The sequence below is a fragment of the Macaca nemestrina genome, chromosome 7 (assembly GCF_043159975.1).
Source record: "Macaca nemestrina isolate mMacNem1 chromosome 7, mMacNem.hap1, whole genome shotgun sequence".
Lineage (NCBI taxonomy): Eukaryota > Metazoa > Chordata > Mammalia > Primates > Cercopithecidae > Macaca > Macaca nemestrina.
This window is the reverse complement of record NC_092131.1, coordinates 161,043,509-161,065,100: the sequence shown is the minus strand read 5'-3', so window position 1 is coordinate 161,065,100 and position 21,592 is coordinate 161,043,509. Positions and strand designations below refer to the sequence as shown.

Here is a 21,592-nt window from a genome sequence, read left to right as displayed (position 1 = left end):
AGATGAAAACCTAGTTTCCTTTCAACCCTCGACTTTGACCCTAGGGGATCTGGGAATCCGCTAGTATTTTGGCATAGAATGCACTGTTTTTCTCTTGTTATCATTCATATCTCTAGTGCTTCATGTAGAACACTGTTTATGCTATTTAAACTAGGCTTTCTGTGAGTGACGACATTCTCATTCATTCCACTGGCAATGGCACAAGACAACCGTACTCATTCGACCTACAGCCTATCCTACTAAGTTTATTTCTACCTTTTAAGAGTGGCATTTCTTTCTCAGCTGTAAGCATGTCAAAGGAGTGTATTTAAGCAGAAATCTAAAAATATTTCTCTCTCCACTCATCATAAATTACTAATGTTCTTACCTATAAACTACTAAGGGCAAAAAAGGAAGTAGAAACCTCAAGAACAGTAAACTCCAAATATCTGAAAGGACCACATGGAGAGAACCCTGGTTCTCCCCTTGCCAAAGTGAGGAACATATTCCAAGAGAACTGAGAACTCACCTGGAATCCTGATGAAAGACCAGCCATTCTGAGGCCTGATGCTCCACAGACCTCCAGCTGGCTCTGGGAAGAACTGTGATCGTCGATTTAGCCAGTCTGCAGCTAGTTCAGGGGCCCCATTCAACAAACACTGCTTGGCTGCCAGACTCCCTCCTTCCTTTAGAACTCGCCTTTCATATTCTGCACTTCGGTCATTGCAGTAAGAATCCAATGGTACTGCGGTAACCTGCAGTTAAAGATTCACATGAGATGGCTCTTTCACATTGTCTATACACACTATGCCTTTTGGGAACCTCAACTTTGAAATCAGACTAATGTGGATAGTTCTTAGACTAGTGGTTTTAAATACCTATTCTGGCACACTAAGCTGTCCCTAATGACTTAGTGAGCTTTTCCAGATAAAAAGCCAACCTCTTATAACATGAAACCTGCAAACAAACTAAAGATCCAAAGACAGCTGGAGTTTGCAGATAAACCAGGACACCAGTCAACAATAACTCTATTACATGCATATATATCTGATCATTTTCCCACCTCCTTCACTGCTAGATACTGTTCTTGGCAGTTCTCTTAGCCATACGCATGATGGTGATGACAGAAAGGGAGCTGCAGCTAGTCAGACATCATTTAAAAACTAAAGAATATTGGCCTGGCATATTTGAAGTCATCTTTAATGCTTTTGTGGCAAAGCTCCCAAATTTATCGACAGCTTTCTCCTCTTCCCTGACCAGGTTGCTGACTGACAAACCTAATGAAAGAGAAACTTTCCTTCAGGCGGTAAACTGGAGAAGGGGGAGTGGGGAGGGCAGGGAACTGAGTAGGGAAGCAATTGCCAGAGAGTAGCAGATTCATTTCCTGGCTTGGCCAAAGGCTATACACAAATTCTTATCTCAATACAAGGTGTAACCAAACAATACTCAGCTGCTGCTCACTCAATGGAGTAGAGGGCTCCCGCCAATTCAGAAATACAGATTTTATCCTTCTTTGGCTATCTGGGTTTATTCTTACTCTAACAGGCAGTATTTGGATACCTGTGAAGTCAATTGGTAAGGAACTTGTTGAAGATGACAAGGCTAGCTTTTGTTAAAATGTGGAGGCTGTGATTATCCGTCAAGCCCACGCTGACAAAAACGCTCAAAGCCCATTTCAGGTTGAATATCCCTAATCTGAAAATCTAAAATCCAAAATGCTCCAAAATCTAAAACTTTGAGTGCCTACATGATGCACCAAGGAAATGCTCATTGGAGCATTTTGGGTTTGGGATTTTTGGATGAGATACTCAATCTGCATACGCAGAATTGCTCAGAAGAACTCTAGAGCTAGACTAAGACATGGGGAGAAACAGGGTATGAGGAGCAAGGGCCACAGCATAGGAGAGATCAGAACATAAAACACTGGCTGTATCTAGTTAGGTAGTTCTATTATTTCATGGAAGTTAGGCACCGAGGGAACTTGATCTTGCTATTAACTTTTCTATTTTCATGTTGATCAAGCTTTAGGGAAATGGCTGTCAAGTTTTGGTATGCATAAGGACCTCCTTTGAAGCGGATCAAAAGTGTAGATTTCAATACAGAAGAAATGAAGGAGGGGCCAACAGATCTATGTTTTTGACAAGCACCCCAGCACCCCAGCATCCCAAGCTGAACCTTGAGAAATACTGCCTTGAGGCATATAAACAGCTGACCATGGGGCTGCAGGTGCCTCTGGAGGGTACCAATGTGACAGAAAGAGCATCGTTTACCAATAACCAGAGAATACTCTGGCTTGCAGATGAAGAAGAACTGAGTTTGCTAGGGAGCAGTGCCATCTATAGTCCAGATGCAAAACTACAGAGGGTCACAGCAAACTGGGCCTGGAGTTCCAAAACCAGTTCACAACAAAAATAGTTTATCCAAACAGTATCAGAAACTCGTAACACCTTTATCCTCTCCAGAAGGAACTTGTTTTTGGCTGGGCGTGGTGGCTCACACCTGTAATCCCAGCACTTTGGAAGGTTGAGGTGGCAGATCGCTTAAGGTCAGGAGTTCGAGACTAGCCTGGCCAACATGGCAAAACCCTATCTCTACAAAAAATACAAAAATTAGCCTGGCATGGTGGCGTGCACCTGTAATCCCAGATAGTTGGGAGACTGAGGCACAAGAATGGCTTGAACCTAGGAGGCAGATGTTGCAATGAGCCAAGACTGTGCCACTGTACTCCAGCCTGGGCGATAGGGTGAGAGACTGTCTCCCAAAAAAAAAAAAAAAAAAAAAAAAGGTAAAAAAAGGAGCTTGTTTTCTTGCTTCCAACTTATTCATTTTTCCCCATGAATAAATGAGCATGGGCAAATAAATATGGACCAAATGAAAGCAAATAAACATGGGAATACAAAGCAGATGGATGAAAATTGGGTCTCTTTCCCTTCTATGACTTGACATGGCAGTATCCCAGCAGATTCTGGGTCAGAGCAGACATCTCCCCTGTAGGATGTGTTGCAGACCTGCAAAATTAATAGCAGCTATACCTCTATAAAAAGTTTAAAAAGTAATAGTGTACACTACAGAAATATGACCAGTTCTATGTATCTTGAACAGCATGCATACTCTTAGATGAGTAAAGCATATTTAGTCTTCTCTAGTAAGACTCACACCGCCGGGCACGGTGGCTCACACCTGTAATCCCAGCACTTTGGGAGGCCGAGGTGGGTGAATCACCTGAGGTCAGGAGTTCGAGACCGGCCTGGCCAACATGGTGAAACCTGCCTCTACTAAAAATACAAAAATTAGCCGGGCATGGTAGTGCCTGCTTATAATTGCAGCTACTCGGGAGGCTGAGGTGATAGAATCACTTGAATCCAACAGGTGGAGGTTGCAGCAGTGAGATGAGATTGCGCCACTGCACTCCAGCCTGCGTGACACAGCGAGACTCTGTCTCGGAAAAAAAAAAAAAAAAAGATTCATACAGACCAATTTTATATTCACAGATAACCGTTTTGATTAAAAAAAATTTTTTTACATAAAGACTCTGTGCTCATATTCTCGAGACGAAAAGCCAAAAGCCAGAATCTCAGCATGAAAGAACAGACACACAAGAAGAATGGTTTTTCTGCCTGGGATTCATTTCTAGGCACTCTTATAGTTTAAAAACAAAACAACTTTTTCCACTTATAAACTTTCATCTATTTTTCAATTTACAGTTTGATGATACCCTTCCAGGTCCAGGATTGAAGGCTGAGAGGTTTATAAGACACTGTTCTTAGTGAAATATTTTTCCATGTTTTGACAGGCTTCTTTGGCCAGGAGCCCGGGATCAAGATATTAATATATGCAGAATCATACAATGTCATGTTGTAAGTATGTAAGCAATGTACTTATGAGGTCCAAATGAGGGCAAAAATGTACAATCTACTTAGAATAAATCCTGCTTTCTAAGTCAGCTGTATCCCAGACAGCCTCCCCCTATTCTGCTAACCCCAAGTGACCTTCTGATTTGATCAGAAGAAGGGAAGATGAAGCATGACGTACCATTCTTCCCTCCCCACAAAAAATGTATACTCCCTCTTGTCCTACAGAAGCTAACCCCTTTCTTGCTTCATTAACTTCTGAAACTACAGTACCTTCAGGGGCTGCCTCCTTAAGCGTTCAGCGCGTCCTTCCTGAGGACATGTATGTTCCTGCTCTAGGTGAAGGAAGCGTAACCGCTCCAAGCGCTGCAGTATGTTGGTAAGAATTCCTAGGGCCTTAATTTATTAACCCTGCAGAATTAATTCCTCAGCTAATGATAAAACAACTCCTATAATTCCTTCCATAGTGGCACAATTCTTCCTGAACTGACCCTGAAGTTTTCATAGCATGTGTCAGAGAAATTAATTTGCCTAATTCAAGGCCAGGGTTGGCTTCAAAGGACTTCAGTTTCTCTCCCCCCAATACAGATAGGTTAGAAGTCAATATAAGATAATTAGGGTATCTCATGACATTTTGCCTTATTCACTGATTTGAATCCCTAGGACTGATCTGAAAGGTAAAAGTTGTATATCTGTGTATGAAATATTCAGAGATACCTAAACTCTTCTTCCTGTCCTCCTAATCATGGTGTAATTACTCCCATTTTCAGGTTTAGCTATGTAAAGAAACTCTACAAACATGGGAGGGGCCAAGTGGGAAAGGAGCAGCCTTTCAGCCAAACGATAAAAGCTTTCTCCTGCTCCCTGCTTGCCAACACATGTTCACAGTAATTAAGAGTTTTCCTCAAGCTACATTTACTTTTCTTGAGAGAAACAGCAGCAGCAGGCATGGTAGCTGGGATTTCTGGCTCCTCTAAAAACAATACTGAAGTAGTACAGATGGGACATGCATGTGTGAGAGAGTGGGGCTGTTCTTGAGAGTGGTGGGCTATAGATATTTGGGGAGATTCAACTGGTAACAAATGAAGAACTTTCAGGTAAACAAATAAATACAATTACAGGCCAAGATAGTTCATCTTTATTGGCTCCTTACACACTGGAAACAGGCTGGGCGCAGTGGCTCAGGCCTGTAATCCTAGCACTTTGGGAGGCTTAGGCAGGGGGATCACATGAGGTCAGGAGTTTGAGCTCAGCCTGGCCAACAAGGTGAAACCCTGTCTCTATTAAAAGTACAAAAATTAGCTGGGTGTGATGGCATGCGCCTGTAATTCCAGCTACTTGGGGGGCTGAGGCACGAGAATTGCTTGAACCTCGGAGGCGAAGGCTGCATTCAACCAAAATTGTGTCACTGCACTCCAGCCAGGGTGACAGAGTAAGGCTCCATCTCAAAAAACCAACAAAAAACCAACAACCAAAAAACAAAAAACAAAACACTGGGAACAGGAGAAGTTAAAAAAGACTTGATGTGCCTCTCTCAGAAATCTAAACTTCCTCTTATTAGGTCTCTTGGTATATACACCTATCATACTAAGAGAACAAGACCAACCATACAACCATGAAAGACCGAAGACTGCCTTCTATGGAAGCACTTGGCTTTAAATGCTTCCTAGAAAAAGTGCATTTCCCTGCATCAACTTAAGCTTCTAAGACCAAGAATACTTTGGAAGAACATGTTGGGTATGTACAAAACCCAAATGCTTTCTGGATAACCAGTATAAACCAAACAAAGTTGATCGTGACAAGGGTTATTAAACTCATATAGCACAGGAGCAGCAGAGAGAAATCTAGGCAGGCAGGAGTCAACAGGATTCATCTTTCTAGGGGTCCCCTGGCAGATTCTGTCTTTTGATAAACTAAATAAAGAACGCAAGCTGATAAAAAATAATGGTAGAAAAATATTAACAAGGAAGATAGAAAAGGCTCCTTCTTCTTTGAATAGAACTGTGAAAATAGGCCGGGCACGGTGGCTCACACCTGTGATCCCAGTACTTTGGGAGGTCAAGGCAGGCAGATCGCTTAAACTCAGGAGTTCGAGAACAGCCTGGGCGACATGACAAAACCTCTTCTTTACGAAAGATTTTAAAAGTAGCCAGGAGTGGTGGTGTGCACCTGTAGTCCCAGCTACTTGGGAGGCTGAGGTGGGAGGATCACTTGAGCCCAGGAGGTCGAGGTTGCAATGAGCTGAAATCATGCCACTTCACTCTAGGCTGGGTGACACAGTGTGACCCTGCCTCAAAAACATTAAAAAAAAAAAAAAAAAAAAAAAACTGTAAAAACAGTACACTTGTTAAGATGAGTGGATAAACAAGAGAAAAACATAGAAGGGTAAGAAATGTCAACCTCTTAGAGCTTCCTGGCTAACTGAAAGTTGCCTCTTGGAGCAAAAAGAAACAAACTGGGAAGACAGAAATTCATTCTTGGCTCTAACCACAGAACGTGGCCACAGTTGGATTATTTCCCTTCTTCGTAGATCTTTCGTCTGGCTCTGATCAACAGGGATAAAAAAGAGGATGGAAGATGTAGGCAAAGTAAACAACCCCAATGTGCCAATTAAAGCCTTTGCAGCAATGCGTGTCAGCAATGGTAAGAGTGCTCTATTTTGATAAACAGGGTATTAGGAAGGATGCAGACAACTGCTCAAACTTGAAACCACAATAGAAACTAACCCTAATCTGCAAATAACAGTGGATAAAAGGTGAATAGCAAAGAAGATACAACAGTCACTTTTCAGATGGAACAGACATGTGAATGATAGTCCAAGCGAGGCTGCTTCGGAAAGCAAGAAAACACAACACTGAGAAGGTTCTTGACGCTGAAGTGTTATGTTTCCTTTTGTTATTTGGAGACTGTACTGAGGTGATATGATCAGATCTCCCCCCATCTTTACCAATCTGACCCCCTCCCATGAAAACCCTCAAAAACCTCAACACAGGTGACAAATGGCTCCCTCGCCCCTGACCCTGCTGTTGCGTGATATATATTCTACCTGACAGATGGCTTATTCCCACCATAGTTTAGAGCCCCTGACTAAATAAAAAGAAGCTATCTACCATAAACTACTCTTAAATCAACAAATGAAAGTGAGTATAAGTGTTGTCTGGGGAAAGCCAGAACCACAAATGCCCACCTTTTAAAATACTAGATTTTATATGTTTCTTAAAGTCCAAATAGTTTAAAACAATTCTTTTTAAGAAATAAATCCCTTAAAAACTGGTTTATTTCTCCTATTACCATCTATTTAATCTCTTCCCTCCTGGAGCACTTACTCGTGGACTGGCCACACACAAAAAAGATGGCAGCTCAGTGAGCAGGCAGTGACGCAGAGAGGAAGTAGCTGATCTCCGCTGATGGACGACCTGGTCTGAGTAGCCACTCACTGCTTTACAGTGGCTGCTGAAAACAAGAGACTGCAAAATAAAAATGCAAATGAGTGCCAATTATAATTATGTTTAATGTAAGCAAAATGAAAAAAAAGTCACATATTAAACATCTAACTTTAAGAGCTTTCTTCCCTGAAATACTATTAATTCTAATAAACAACCACTAATTAGATCCAAGTATATAATACAGTTGAAGCCTATGTTAATTTCAAAATGTGGTTTTATTAATACACCTTAAACAACTGTCATTTATAAGTCTACCTTTTTCTGGAAGAGATATTGTTAATCAAAAACAGGCACAGCAAAACTTCATTAGACAGAACACTTGTATGGGAATGTCAGGGGAAGTTTGGTTCATCTGTTGTACTGTGGATGCAAACTCATGTCTTGTGTTGAAAACAATGATGACCAACACAATTTCCTTCTAAATTTTTCTTTTTTTTTTTTTTTTGAGACAGAGTCTTGCTCTGTCACTCAGGCTGGAGCACAGTGGCATGATCTCAGCTCACTGCAACCTCCACCTCCCAGCTTCAAGCTATTCTCAAGCCTCAGCCTCCCAAGTAGCTGGGACTACAGGCATTCATCACCACACCTGGCAAATTTTTGCATTTTTGGTACAGACGGGGTTTCACCATGTTGGCCAGGCTGGTCTTGAACTCCTGACCTCGGGTGATCCACCCGCCTCGGCCTCCCAAAGTGCTGGGATTATAGGCGTGAGCCACTGCACCTGGCAATTTCCTTCTAAATTTTTCTTTAAGGCAGTTTAACATCATTTGTTTTCTTATTAATTTATTCAGAGTAATCAATACAAGTGGTCAATGACAGGAAATCGTATCTCTTTAGTGCCTCTGACAACCATTTAAAATATATTTATTGTCAACTTATGTTGCTCTATCAAAAATGTATTTTAGGCCAGGATCCCCTTTAGGTGGATCACCTGAGGTCAGGAGTTTGAGACTAGCCTGGCCAACATGGTGAAACCCTATCTCTACTAAAAATACAGAAATTAGCCAGCGTGGTGGCAGGTGCCTATAATCCCAGCTACTCAGGAGGCTGAGGCAGGAGAACTGTTTGAACCCAGGAGGCGGAGGCTGCAGTGAGCCGAGATCATGCCATTGCACTCCAGCTAGGTGAAAGAGTGAAATCCAGTCTCAAAAAAAAAAAAAAAAAGGATTTTAACAGACTTCATAACTCATGTTAAAGCGTCAGGTTACAGCTAGTCATATGAAAGATTTTATGTATGAAATGTTCACATACAAATAAGTCCTCAGTGGGACATGGTGTTCTATATCAGAGATACAGAAGTTCCTTCTTCAGTATGTTATACATTTTATCTTTGGATCTGCATTCTTATTTGTTTTACTGATATCTCAGTAAGGGAGGTTGATGACCAAAATAACCATGTAGATGAAGATAACATACAAGGCAGTCTAATTTATACATTGTTATAAGGTCAAGAATACAAATTCCAAGATCAGAACAGCAACCTGGATCCTCCGTAAGAGAATAGTTATAATACCAGTACCAAATCACTCTGAGGACAATATGTTCAGCTCATATCCTGCTCTTCCACTTATACAGCTTTATTTTCCACAGGGCTTAAATCTCTGTAAGGAAATCTCTTAAGGCTCACAGTTTGAAAGGAGTGATCTCAAGTTGTCTAGTATGACATATGCATTGTTACCTGTTTCCATGAACCAATCAGCATCTTCTAAATAACTGTCACAAACAATTTGAAGACTATAGCTATTTTCCAGGATAGCTTGGCTGTCTTTAGGTGGTTTCTAACTACAGACTACAGAAGTGGCCGGGCGCGGTGGCTCAAGCCTGTAATCCCAGCACTTTGGGAGGCCGAGGCGGGTGAATCACGAGGTCAGGAGATCGAGACCGTCCCTGGTTAACATGGTGAAACCCCGTCTCTACTAAAAATACAAAAAACTAGCCAGGCGTGGTGGCGGGCGCCTGTAGTCCCAGCTACTCGGGAGGCTGAGGCAGGAGAATGGCGTGAAGCCAGGAGGCGGAGCTTGCAGTGAGCCGAGATCACGCCACTGCACCCCAGCCTGGGCAACACAGCGAGACTCCGTCTCAAAAAAAACCAAAAAAACAAAAAAACAAAAACAGACTACAGAAGTGTTTATAACATTTGACATACTGCTAGGCCCATGTAGCTATGATATGTTTGGCCTTTTCTCTAAATGTTGAGGTCCCTGTCATTACCCAAAGAAGAATTTTAACCTTCTGACAGTCTTTTAATAACATCTATGTTCCCATCTTGATTTTGGGTAGCATCTCCATTGAAGTTCATTATCTCTCTACATGGTTATGCCCATTATCACCTGAATGTCTAACATGAGGATCATTACAAAGATTAGTAGGCTAGGTGTCAGACTGTTCTTCTAATATTGAATAACTAGGAGGAAAAAGGTAAAAAGATGTAGCCATGTGTTTTGTTTGTTTCCTGAAAGTGACATCAGCAATAGCCCATCTTGCTCCCTCATTAGGTTGGAGAGATGGCAAGTCTAGCAACTTGCTCATTACGGCCAGCTAAGTAGTAGTCCAGGGCTGCCAGTTGGGACATCCACTGTCAATCAGACCATTCCTGGGCAGATGGCTGAGGTAGCAGCAGTAGCTGACCTAAAGACTTCTGAATTCTTACTAACTTCTGCAGACCAGCAACTAAATAATGTCTCTGTCAGGGATCACATGAAATCATCTTCATTTTGAGTACTCTAAAATGGCAAAATTCAACAGAAACCTGTTTCTTACTTTGTTCCAATAATATAAAGGTAGAAAATAAAAGAATGAACATTTCCTCCAATTATCTTCTCTTCAGCACTGTAGTTATTAGTAAGAAAAGAATACAACTCACCACAGGGAGTTCTTTTAACAAAGCACATTATTTGTTATCACCTTTCTGGAAAAAGTCTGACTAGCAACATTCTATTCCCAAGGGTGGTCATTCCCAAATTAGAACACATTCATTTATTTTTATTTTTGGGACAGAGCCTCTCTCTGTCAACCAGGCTGGAATGCAGTGGCACGATCTCAGCTCACTGCAACCTCCGCCTTCCCAGGTTCAAGCAGTCTCCTACCTCAGCCTCCTGAGAAGCTGGGCCTACAGGTGTGCACCACCATGCCTTTAATTTTTGTATTCTTAGTAGCGATGGGGTTTCGCCATGTTGGTCAGGCTGGTCTCAAACTCCTGGCCACAAGTGATCCCCTCTCCTCAGCCTCCCAAAGTGCTGGGATTATAGGCATGAGCCACCATGCCCGGCCAACATTCACTTATTTTATTTCATTTTTTTTGGAGACTGAGTCTCGCTCTGTAGCCCAGAATGGAGTGCAGTGGTGTGATCTTATCTCACTGCAACCTCCGCCTCCACGGTTCAAGTAATTCTCCTGCCTTAGCCTACTGAGTAGCTGGGATTACAGGTGTGTGCCACCACACCTGGCTAATTTTTGTATTTTTAGTAGAGACAGGGTTTCACCATGTTGGCCAAGATGGTCTCAAACTCCTGACCTCATGATCTGTCCACCTTGGCCTCTCAAAGTGCTGGAATTACAGGCGTGAGCCACTGCACCCGGCTCATTCACTTATTTTTTATGAGCTGGGTTAAAACAGTATTCTCATTGAAGTTGCTAAGTCAAGGTGATGTATAGCTTTCTGATTCCAGGTTTTAAAAAGTAGTAACAATGTTCAAAATGCTCAACATATAGCCTCAGCTTTAGAGAAACCCTGACTACTCCTAGAATGTTTTACCCAATATATACTTTTCTAGATTCTTTTCTCTTAACATTAGTTCCATCAAATCTGGTTTAGTATATGTGAACCTTGGTACCAACACACTATCCAATTTCCCTTCACGTAGCAACATGAACTGCTAGACACTGCTAGATAATGAAAAATGTATGCCTGACATGGAAGAATACAAAGAATACCTTAAGCAATATTGTGGATAGAAAAGAAAGTTTGTTCATTACTTCTTTAATCTACCTTAGCCATGAAAGAAAGAAGAAAAGACATAGAGAAGGGAAGAGGGAGAAAGAAAGAAGGAAAGGAGGGGAAGGAAAAGAGAGAGGGAAGGAGGGAGGGAAGGAGAGAGGGAGAGGAGGAAGGAGAAGGAAGGAAGGGGAAGGAAGGACGGAAGAAGGGAGGGAGGGAGGAAGAATGCCATACTATGGGGAATCTGACTTGGTTTTCACATGGTCACAGCTCTTGCTATTCTTTTGTCCCTTTCTCATGCTCTTGAATGTCTCATTACCCTGGAAGCACTGGCAGCTGTGTGCGTCTTGCCGCCAAGACTATAATATGCACACAGTAGTGAAGTTAGGCTTTTCTAAAGACTCTTTTCGCACCACACAAAAGTCTCAAGTGAAAATAAGCAGGCCAGGATGACAGGCTCCACAGCTGCATACTCCTTGCCACAGCACAGCACAGAAAACACACAGATTTTTTCCCTCAGACCTAGACTTACTCATTTAATAAAAGGCCATGCTTTGTGCTACATGTTTTGTTTAAAATTAAAAATGCTTATGTTAAAAATTTAGGTCTCCATTACTCAAAATTAGCTTTCTACATCTTTTCTTAAAGAATATGTCAAATTTAGATACAGAGGAAAAAGTTTCACTTTAAATGAAATAGTAGTGTCAATAAATCAGCTCTTAGATTACACTGATTCTACTTTCATGGATACTTTAAGCATCCAAACAAAAAGGGGGAAAATTAATGCAGACAAACACAATAGTTTCCCAGAGTTTTCCATAAGGGGCATCTGTAGCACTTACAATCTTAGGAAATGATGATAGATACAGATACTATAGCTGAAAATTAACATTTAGTGGAAGAGTTTTTGAAAACTTCCTGTTTGGGTGAATCTTCATCAATAGCCTGTCAAAAAAACTCTAAGGATTTAATACAGAATAGTGTTTAAAACTTAACACATGCCACTCTTTTCAAAACAACTCTATATTTAGAACCTTTGTGTATTTTAAATTGCAAAATCTGAAATGTCCCCAATTTTTATAAGTCGTTTGACTCACTAGAGCTGTAGAGTATACAAAACGTTCAACCGGGCGTGGTGGCTCATGCCTGTAATCCCAGCACTCGGTGGCCGAGGAGGGCGGATCACGAGGTCAGGAGTTTGAGACCAGCCTGGCCAACATAATGAAACTCCGTCTCTACTAAAAATACAAAAATTAGCCAGGTGTGGTGGCATGTGTCTATAGTTCCAGTTACTCAGGAGGCTGAGGCGGAAGAATCGCTTGAACCCGGGAGGCGGAGGTTGCAGTGAGCCGAGATCATGCCATTGCACTCCAGCCTGGTTGACAGAGACTCTGTCTCAAAAAAAAAAAAAAAAAAAAAAAAAACGTTCAACACATACTATGCATAAGTAGACCATTACCATGACAACAGTTTCAATGAGACAGACAGGAGACAGAATCAATACTGGTACTGTACTCTGTGTCTGCCAACCATCATTTTTAATTTTTAACATGACATTTAATTGGAATAGACTCAAATCTGTTCTACCCTAAGAAAGATAACTAAATGGTGTATTTATGACAGCCTCTCTTTTTTGTCTTTATTCTTCTAAGCAAAGTAAGATTTTCTTTTCTATCTCTGCTGCCTGAATAAGATTTTTTTTTTTTTTTTTGAGACACGATCTCGTTACCCAGGCTGGGGTGCAGTGGTGTGATCATAGCTCACTGTAATCTCAAATTCCTGGACTCAAGTGATCCTCCCACCTCAGCCTCCTTGAGTAGAGAGACAGAGTGAGACATTGTCTCAAAACAAACAAACAAACAAACAAACAAACAAAATCACACTCTTTACTGCAAAACAGTGTAAGAAAATAACTCTGGCCAAGGTACCATAGTGCAGGGAAGGTGTGTGAAAGTTTTGACCCAAATCTATTCCTTCTTGAAATTCTTAACAGCAAAGCAGGGTAGAACACAAGAAAATTAAGTAGAATACAGGGAGCCATGCTAGTTTTTGTTCTACAAACGTAAGAGAAGAAAGTATCTGAAAAGCATTCACATCAATTAAGAGATTTTTAAAAAAACCCAAAACTTTATCCAAAACATCCCTAAGTATCAACTGATCTGTGTCTGTAGCCTAGTTCTTAGTTTCTTGATATTTATGTATCATCCTGAAGCTAATAATACAAAAATGGTACTTCTTTGGATTCTGTAACAAAAAAAATTCATATTTTGTCTTTACCGTAGGGTGGGTGAGGGCAAGGGTTTTAGAGGCACATTATGGGGTTGGGGGAGGTGGGGAGAGGAGAGTTTCTCGCTGTTTGGATTCATTCCTTTCCCTGGGGAGTAAGAGAAGAAGGGGAAGACTGGGTTAGACTGCTGAATATGGCTCAGGTAGTATGTGACCTCACACAGCTTAGTAAGACCAATATGATAACATGTAGCTAAGTGAACACTCATCTGTCTCCACCAGAGGAGAAAAACAAAGCCTTTACCTTGATCTGATGACAGGAAGCTGTATTTAGGAGACAGGCTACAGGAACAGTATATCTCTCTTTATAAAACAAATAAAGGCATAGAAGGAAACAGAATGAAAAATTGTCTGCCTTAAGAGACAAAGCTAAAAATGGGGAAATTAATTCAAAACTAGTGTGTTAGCTCCAAAGGAGCTTTAGTCTAAAATATTATTTGAATTTCGTAAGAGAAAGAATGATGAGACCCCTTCCAACTTTTACATTTCCCCATGTCTCTTCTCAGGTCTGTTGGCTGAAGAATAACCCCAAACTTTTTTTTTTTTTTTTTTTTTTTTTTTTTTTTTGAGACGGAGTCTCGCTCTGTCACCTAGGCTGAAGTGCAGTGGCCGGATCTCAGCTCACTGCAAGCTCCATCCCCCGGGTTCACGCCATTCTCCTGCCTCAGCCTCCCGAGTAGCTGGGACTATAGGCGCCCACCACCTCGCCCGGCTAGTTTTTTGTATTTTTTAGTAGAGACGGGGTTTCACCGTGTTAGCCAGGATGGTCTCGATCTCCTGACCTCGTGATCTGCCTGTCTCGGCCTCCCAAAGTGCTGGGATTACAGGCGTGAGCCACCGCGCCCGGCCAACCCCAAACTTTTTAAGACTGATCTGGAACATGGAATTTGGGCTCAACTTGCATATTCTTCCATTAAAACCTTGAAACATAATTTGTCTTCATTGGAGAATGGCTTCTCTTCTGTGTTATGTTTCCAAATAATTAAAGTTACATAATCAGAACTAATGTGGCAAATTAAATGAAAATACAGAGTTTGCAATGAAAAGAAAAAAAATGCTCACAAGGAGTTAGAGTTTATGAGTAAAGAATCCCTGCTGAAAATAAAACCTCATTATTATACTATAGTTACTATTTTTCCCAGCTAACGTTTGCTGTGAAGAAACACGGGTAACAGAGCACAAAGAGAGAGTCCAAAATCCTTTCTAGTTGAAAAACTGGTTGAGAACTAGTACTACAGTCAGAACCCATCTACAGTCTAAGCCAGAATCTCAGAACAGGAAATCCAAAAGAAATTTCATAATGAAATATCTGATACAATGGGATTAGCCTGGAAATAAGGGGCTGTGGTAGTTTTATATGGCCACAAATTCCTTGGCCAGGTGCGATGGCTCACACCTAATCCCAGCACTCTGGGAGGCTGAGGCAGGGGGATCCCTTGAGACCAAAATCCAAAAATTAATTGGGTGTGGTGGCATGTGCCTGTAGTCCTAGCTACTTGAGAGGCTGAGGTGGGAGGATTGCTCGAGCCCTGAAGGTGGAGATTGCAGTGAGCCATGACTATACCACTACGCTCTTTCCTGGGTGACAAAGCAAGACTATATCTCTTTAAAAAAAAAAAAAAAAAAAAAAGGCCGGGCGCGGTGGCTCACGCCTGTAATCCCAACACTCTGAGAGGCCGAGGCAGGTGGATCACGAGGTCAGGAGCTAAGACCATCCTGATTAACACGATGAAACCCCGTCTCTACTAAAAATACAAAAAATAAGATGGGCATGGTGGCGGGTACCTGTAGTCCTAGCTACTCAGGAGGCTGAGGTAGGAGAATGGCATGAACCCGGGAGGCGGAGGTTGCAGGGAGCCGAGATCGCACCATGGTGCGATCCAGCCTGGCAACAGAGTGCAACTCTCTCTCAAAAAAAAAAAAAAAGAACCACCTAGCTAAGCTGCTCCAAAGTTCCCAGCCAATGGAAACAGTGTGAGATATCAAGTGTTTATTGTTTTAATCTCTAGGTTTTAAGATAATATGTTATATAAGTACTACTACAGGGGCTAAAATCCATAGTTGAGCTCATTAGCAACCTCTATTGCAAGTTTCTATAGATTCACTTCTCTCTGGTGTTCCTTACTGCCCAAAGAATGTCACCTCTAGTTCTCAGATCAAATGCAGGGCAAAAATAACTAAGTGCAATAAGATCAATGAATGATCAGATTACCTATCCTGCCCACTTTCCCTAAACCCCTAGGAGAAGTTAGTGCTCTTCACAAAATTCTATTTAAAATATTAAGAGTAAAATTGTACTTGTAATTTTAGGCTAGAAGACATTCCCTCAGATTAATACATACCATGTTCCAAAGATTAGTACCAATGCACCAATATTGGTATTAATATTAATATTGGTTCATTAACATAATGTGCCATTATTCACTAGGTCATTCAGCAAACACTTATTTAACCTTAAAAGTGCCCAAAATAACCAGACCACACAGGCAAGATGAATTATATAAAATGTCCAAACATTTAAATTGATTTTAGCCAGGCATGGTGGCTCACGACTGTAGTCCCAGAACTTTGGGAGGCTGAGGCAGGCAGGTTACTTTAGGTCAGGAGTTTGAGATCAGTCTAGCCCACATGGCAAAACCCCACCTCTCTACTAAAAATACAAAAATTAGCCAGGTGTGGTGGCAGGAGCCTGTAATCCCAGCTACTCGGGAGGCTGAGGCAAGAGAATCGCTTAAACCTGGGAGGTGGAGGTTGCAGTGAGCTGAGGTCACTCCGCTGCACTCCAGCCTGGGTGACAGAGCAAGACTGTCTCAAAAAAAAAAAAACAAACCTAAAAATAGATTGATTTCTACCTTGAAGGAAAAAGAACAAAAAAGAGAGAGAAAGAGAACCACTTAATAGGACTTTTTTTTTTTTTTTTTTTTTTTTTTTTTAATGTTAAGCTTAAGGCCGGGAACGGTGGCTCAAGCCTATAATCCCAGCACTCTGGGAAGCTCAGGCGGGCGAAACTGCCTGAGGTCAGGAGTTCGAGACCAGCCTGGCTAACATGGTGAAACCCCATCTCTACTAAAAATACAAAAATTAGCTGGGCGTGGTGGCACATGTCTGTAGTCTCAACTACTTGGGAGGCTGAGGCAGGAGAATAGTTTGAACCCAGGAGGCAGAGGTTGCAGTGAGCCAATATTGTGCCACCGCACTCCAGCCTGGGCAACGGAGCAAGACTCCATCTCAAAAAAATAAAATAAAATAAAATAATATAATGTTAAGCTTAGTGTTAGTTGTTCTGGACATTGTAAAACACTCTTTGTGGCAGAGAAGTATCTTTCTGTTAATCATACAGCCTGCCAGTATTCACAAGAGTTTTTCATCCTATTAAAAAGTATAGTTGGGCCAGGTGCGGTGGCTCACGCCTATAATCCCAGTACTTTGCAAGGCCGAAGCGAGAGGATCACTCGAGACCAGGAGTTCAAGACCAGCCTGGCCCACGTGGCGAAACCCCCCTTCTACTAAAAATACAAAAAATAGCCCGGACTGGTGGTGCATGCCTGTAGTCCCAGCTACTTGGGAGGCCGAGGCAGGAGAATCACTTGTACCTAGGAGGCAGAGGATGCAGTAAGCCAAGGTTGTGCCACTGTACTCTAGCCTGGGTGACAGAGTAAGACTCCGTCTCAAAAAAAAAGTATAGATAACCTACTTGTGCACCCCCACAAAATGTCTCTGTTGCACGTTCAATTGCCCTCTTTACTGTCTTCCTCTTCCCTTTTTTTTTTTTTTTTTTTGGCGATGGAGTCTTGCTTTGTTGCCCAGGCTGGAATGCAATGGCATGATCTCAGCTCACCGCAAACTTTGTCTCCCGTTTTCAAGTGATTCTCCTGTAGCTGGGATTACAGGTACAGGCCACTACGCCTGGCTAGTTTTTTTTATATTTAGTAGACAGGGTTTCGCCATGTTTGCCAGGCTGGTCTCCAACTCCTGACCTCAGGTGATCCGCCCACCTCAGCCTCTCAAAGTGCTGGGATTACAGGCGTGAGCTACTGCACCCGACCTCTTCTTTCCTTTTCATTGTGAAATCTGCAAGGCTCTTTTCTCTTAAAAAAAAAAAAAAAAAGTAGCCGGGCGCGGTGGCTCAAGCCTGTAATCCCAGCACTTTGGGAGGCCGAGACGGGCAGATCACAAGGTCAGGAGATCGAGACCATCCTGGCAAACACGGTGAAACCCCATCTCTACTAAAAAATACAAAAAACTAGCCGGGCGAGGTGGCGGGCGCCTGTAGTCCCAGCTACTCGGGAGGCTGAGGCAGGAGAATGGCGTGAACCCGGGAGGCGGAGCTTGCAGTGAGCTGAGATCCGGCCACTGCACTCCAGCCTGGGCGACAGAGCAAGACCCCGTCTCAAAAAAAAAAAAAAAAAAAAAAAAAGTCAACTTTCACTTAAACCAAACTCCCCTCCTGAAATACCTTACTTTTTCTTTTTAACTGTCACGCTTCAATACTCATTATCTACCCCCTCCTAACCAGGATCTTTCTCCCTATAAATCCTTACAACCGGGGTTCTGCCTTCTCTTTTCTATCTGTACTCACAAAGAGTTCTTAATCTCACTCTTTCATTTTTGCTTTAAACTTGATATGGAACTTAAGATTCCCTCTGGATCCTCTCTTGAACTCTGGCTTTTCGAAGTAATTTTCCCATCTCCAGTGCCCATCCATATCCAAACCGATCAAAGTCCCTTGATCCCTTTTCTATAATCTTTCTGTTACAACCATTGCTATCGGGTCTTTAGTACCTGACACTTCAAACTTTTGCTTAAGATCTTCCTTAACATGGATTGCTGCCTCCATTCTTCCTAATATCACACTCTGAGGTTAATTTTCATAAAATACAAATAACAAAGATCCCCAACTGGTTTGATATAATGACACTGGTGATTTAGCAGCCTCACTTGAACTCGCTACCAGAATACTCCTCCTCATGGCTTCACAGCGGCTACCAACACTTTGACCCCAGGAATACAACTGTTAGTATTTGTTGAAGAAAGTAAGACAAATAGGGCTGGGACAACAGGCTTATTATCTAAACCCACATAGGCTGGCATTCAAAGACTTTCCAAACTTACCCTTCTAGACTGTTCTGTCATTACTGTCCTTTATTTTGGCTCAAATCCTTAACTTGGAATTATGTTCCGCCTATCCAAATCTCTACCACTCAAAATCTAACTTTTTCAAAATTAGAGACACAGTCTCACTATGTTGTCCAGGCTGGTCTTGCCTCCTGGCTCCAAGCAATCCTCCCACCTCAGCCTCCTAAAGTACTGGGATTAAAGGCACGAGCCAACACCACACCCAGCCTACATGCAACTTCACAATACTATTTCTATCAAGTAATCTTCTCCCATTCTGAACTCTACCATTAATCAGGCAGTTAATTGTGTAGTATTTAAAGTCTTTTTTTTTTTTTTTTTTTTGAGACGGAGTCTCGCTCTGTCGCCGGGGCTGGAGTGCAGTGGCCGGATCTCAGCTCACTGCAAGCTCCGCCTCCCGGGTTTACGCCATTCTCCTGCCTCAGCCTCCTGTGTAGCTGGGACTACAGGCGCCCGCCACCTCGCCCGGCTAGTTTTTTGTATTTTTTTAGTAGAGACGGGGTTTCACCGTGTTCGCCAGGATGGTCTCGATCTCCTGACCTCGTGATCCGCCCGTCTCGGCCTCCCAAAGTGCTGGGATTACAGGCTTGAGCCACCGCGCCCGGCCGTATTTAAAGTCTTATCTTGGACCACATTAAGTGTGTGTGTGTTTTTTAAAGCGTGAGTGTATATTTTCAATATGTGCACGAGTGACTCTTCCAAATACAGCACAGGGATAATGACTGTGAACACACTTTGCCTACTGTGGTATGCAATAATACGTTTGTAAACAACATTAATTACATGTTTCTCCTTGCTGGACTGGACTAACACTGGGAAGAGGCTGTTCTGAAGGTAGCCTAGAGCAATGAAAAAAGCAGCACCAGACAATTCCCAAAGATCACATTCTACACTGGATATTCATTCAATCGATAGGCACTTACGATATACCAATCAATGCCCCCCATGGACCTTTGAGGTCAAATAATTTAAAATAGTTTGAAAAACAATGTACAGCATGTAAAACACAGGAATATCTTCTATAGTAAACACTGAGTCTCCCCTCTACCACCATTCCCTATTCAAATAAAATGTTCCCATCAGTGGTTTCCAAAGTAGGCACACGCAAACTTCACAACGTAAATATTAATATGTTAGTACATGTACACAATTTAAAACAAAATAGCATACAGACATTGGAGAAACAGATTAAGAATGTTGTTATTACAGGGGTACATAATCAAAACATTTGGGGACTTCTGACCTATACTACCTAGACTGCTAAAAAGAGGTGAGATTAAAGATTTAGCTGAGCACATGGGCTCACAACTGTAAACCCAGCACCTTGGGAGGCCAAGGTGGAAGAACTGCTTAAGCCTAGGAGTTCAAGACTAGCCTGGATACAACATAGTGAGACCCTGCTGCTACCAAAAAAAAGGAAAGAGGATATGATAAAATAAGATTTATATGCCAATTCTAAAATTTACATGAATACACAAAGGGCTAAGAACAGCCAACACAATACAGAAGAAATGCAAAGTCAGAGGACCTGTGCACCAGTTATCAAGACTTACTGTGAAGCTGTACTTATTAAGATAGAGTAGCACTGGTTCAAGGATAGTCAAATGGGTTCATGGAAGAGAACAGAGTTCAGAAACTGACCAACACATATATGGACACCTGCTTGACAAGTGATGCTACAGTCCAGTAAGAATGGTCTTTTCAACAGATGGGATATGGAGAGAAACAGAATTATCTTCACGAATTTGTTGGAGGCAAAGAATTCTTCAGCAGGACACAAAAATTATTAACTATTCGTCAGAAGACAACACTGAGGCTGGGTGCAATAGGTCACGCTTAAGTTCCAGGGCTTTGGGAGGCTGAGGCTGGAGAATTGTTTGAGGCCAGAGTTCAAGGCCAGCCTGAACAACACAGTAAACCTAACCCTAACCTAACTCTAATCCTGAGCTATGACTGCATCAGTGTACTCCAGCCTGGGAAATAGAACAAGCCAGACCCTGTTTCAAAAAAAAGGGTCGGCAGGGGAGGGTACCACTGAAAATGAGAAAGTTACAGAGAAGAAGATATTTATAATACACAAAGAACTACAAATCATAAGAAAAATAGTCAGCCCAATAGAAAAATAAGCAAGAGTTTTGAACAAACATTTCATAAAGGCAATTATCCAAATGGCCAATAAACACCAGAAAAGGTATTCAATATCATTTTCACAAGAGAAATTTAACTAAAGACACAATAAGACACCACTACCCAACAAAGTTTAAATGAAGAGACAGACAATACCACATTCTTGCAAAGACGTAGAGCGCCTCACTCTGTCACCCTCAGAGGCCCAGAGTGCAGTGGTGAGATCACTGTTTATTTTAGCCTCAACCTCCTGGGTTCAGGCGAACCTCCCACCTCAGCCTCCCAAGTAGGTGGAACTACAGGTACATGGCATCAGGTTTGGTTAATTTTTGTATTCTTTTGGTAGAGACGGGGTTTTGTCATGTTGGCCTGGCTGGTCTCTAACTCCTGGGCTCAAGCGATCATCCCGCCTCAGCCTCCCAAAGTGCTGGAATTATGGAATTACAGGCATGAGCCACCATGCCTAGCCTCTACATTGTTGTTAATTGTTACATCTGGAGCTCCTAGTTCTTTTTTTTTTTTTTTTTGAGACGGAGTTTTGCTCCTGTTCCGCAGGCTGGAGTGCAATGGCACGATCTTGACTCATTGCAACCTCCACCTCCCGGATTCAAGTGATTCTCCTGCCTCATCCTCCCTAGTAGCTGGGATTACAGGCGCCCACCACCATGCCTGGCTAATTTTTGTATTTTTTTTTTTAGTAGAGACGGGGTTTCACTATGTTGGCCAGGCTGGTCTTGAACTGCTGACCTCAGGTGATCCACCTGCCTCGGCCTCCCAAAGTACTGGGATTAACAGGCATGAGCCACCACACCCAGCTGGCTTCTGGTTCT

The 21,592-nt window shown here is 42.2% G+C and overlaps 1 protein-coding gene across 2 annotated transcripts in view; it reads right to left on the bottom strand.

Annotated features, from left to right (window-relative positions):
- The window catches only part of LOC105492045 (INO80 complex ATPase subunit), a 138,403-nt gene that overhangs the window by 40,338 nt on the left and 76,473 nt on the right, over positions 1-21,592 (bottom strand). For both annotated transcript variants that reach the window (XM_011758894.3, XM_024795963.2), the window contains exons 25-26: positions 7,157-7,297; positions 509-734 (exon numbers count right to left, since the gene is read on the bottom strand). In XM_011758894.3, coding sequence (XP_011757196.2) covers positions 509-734; positions 7,157-7,297 — 367 coding nt within the window. The remainder of the gene's footprint in view (positions 1-508; positions 735-7,156; positions 7,298-21,592) is intronic.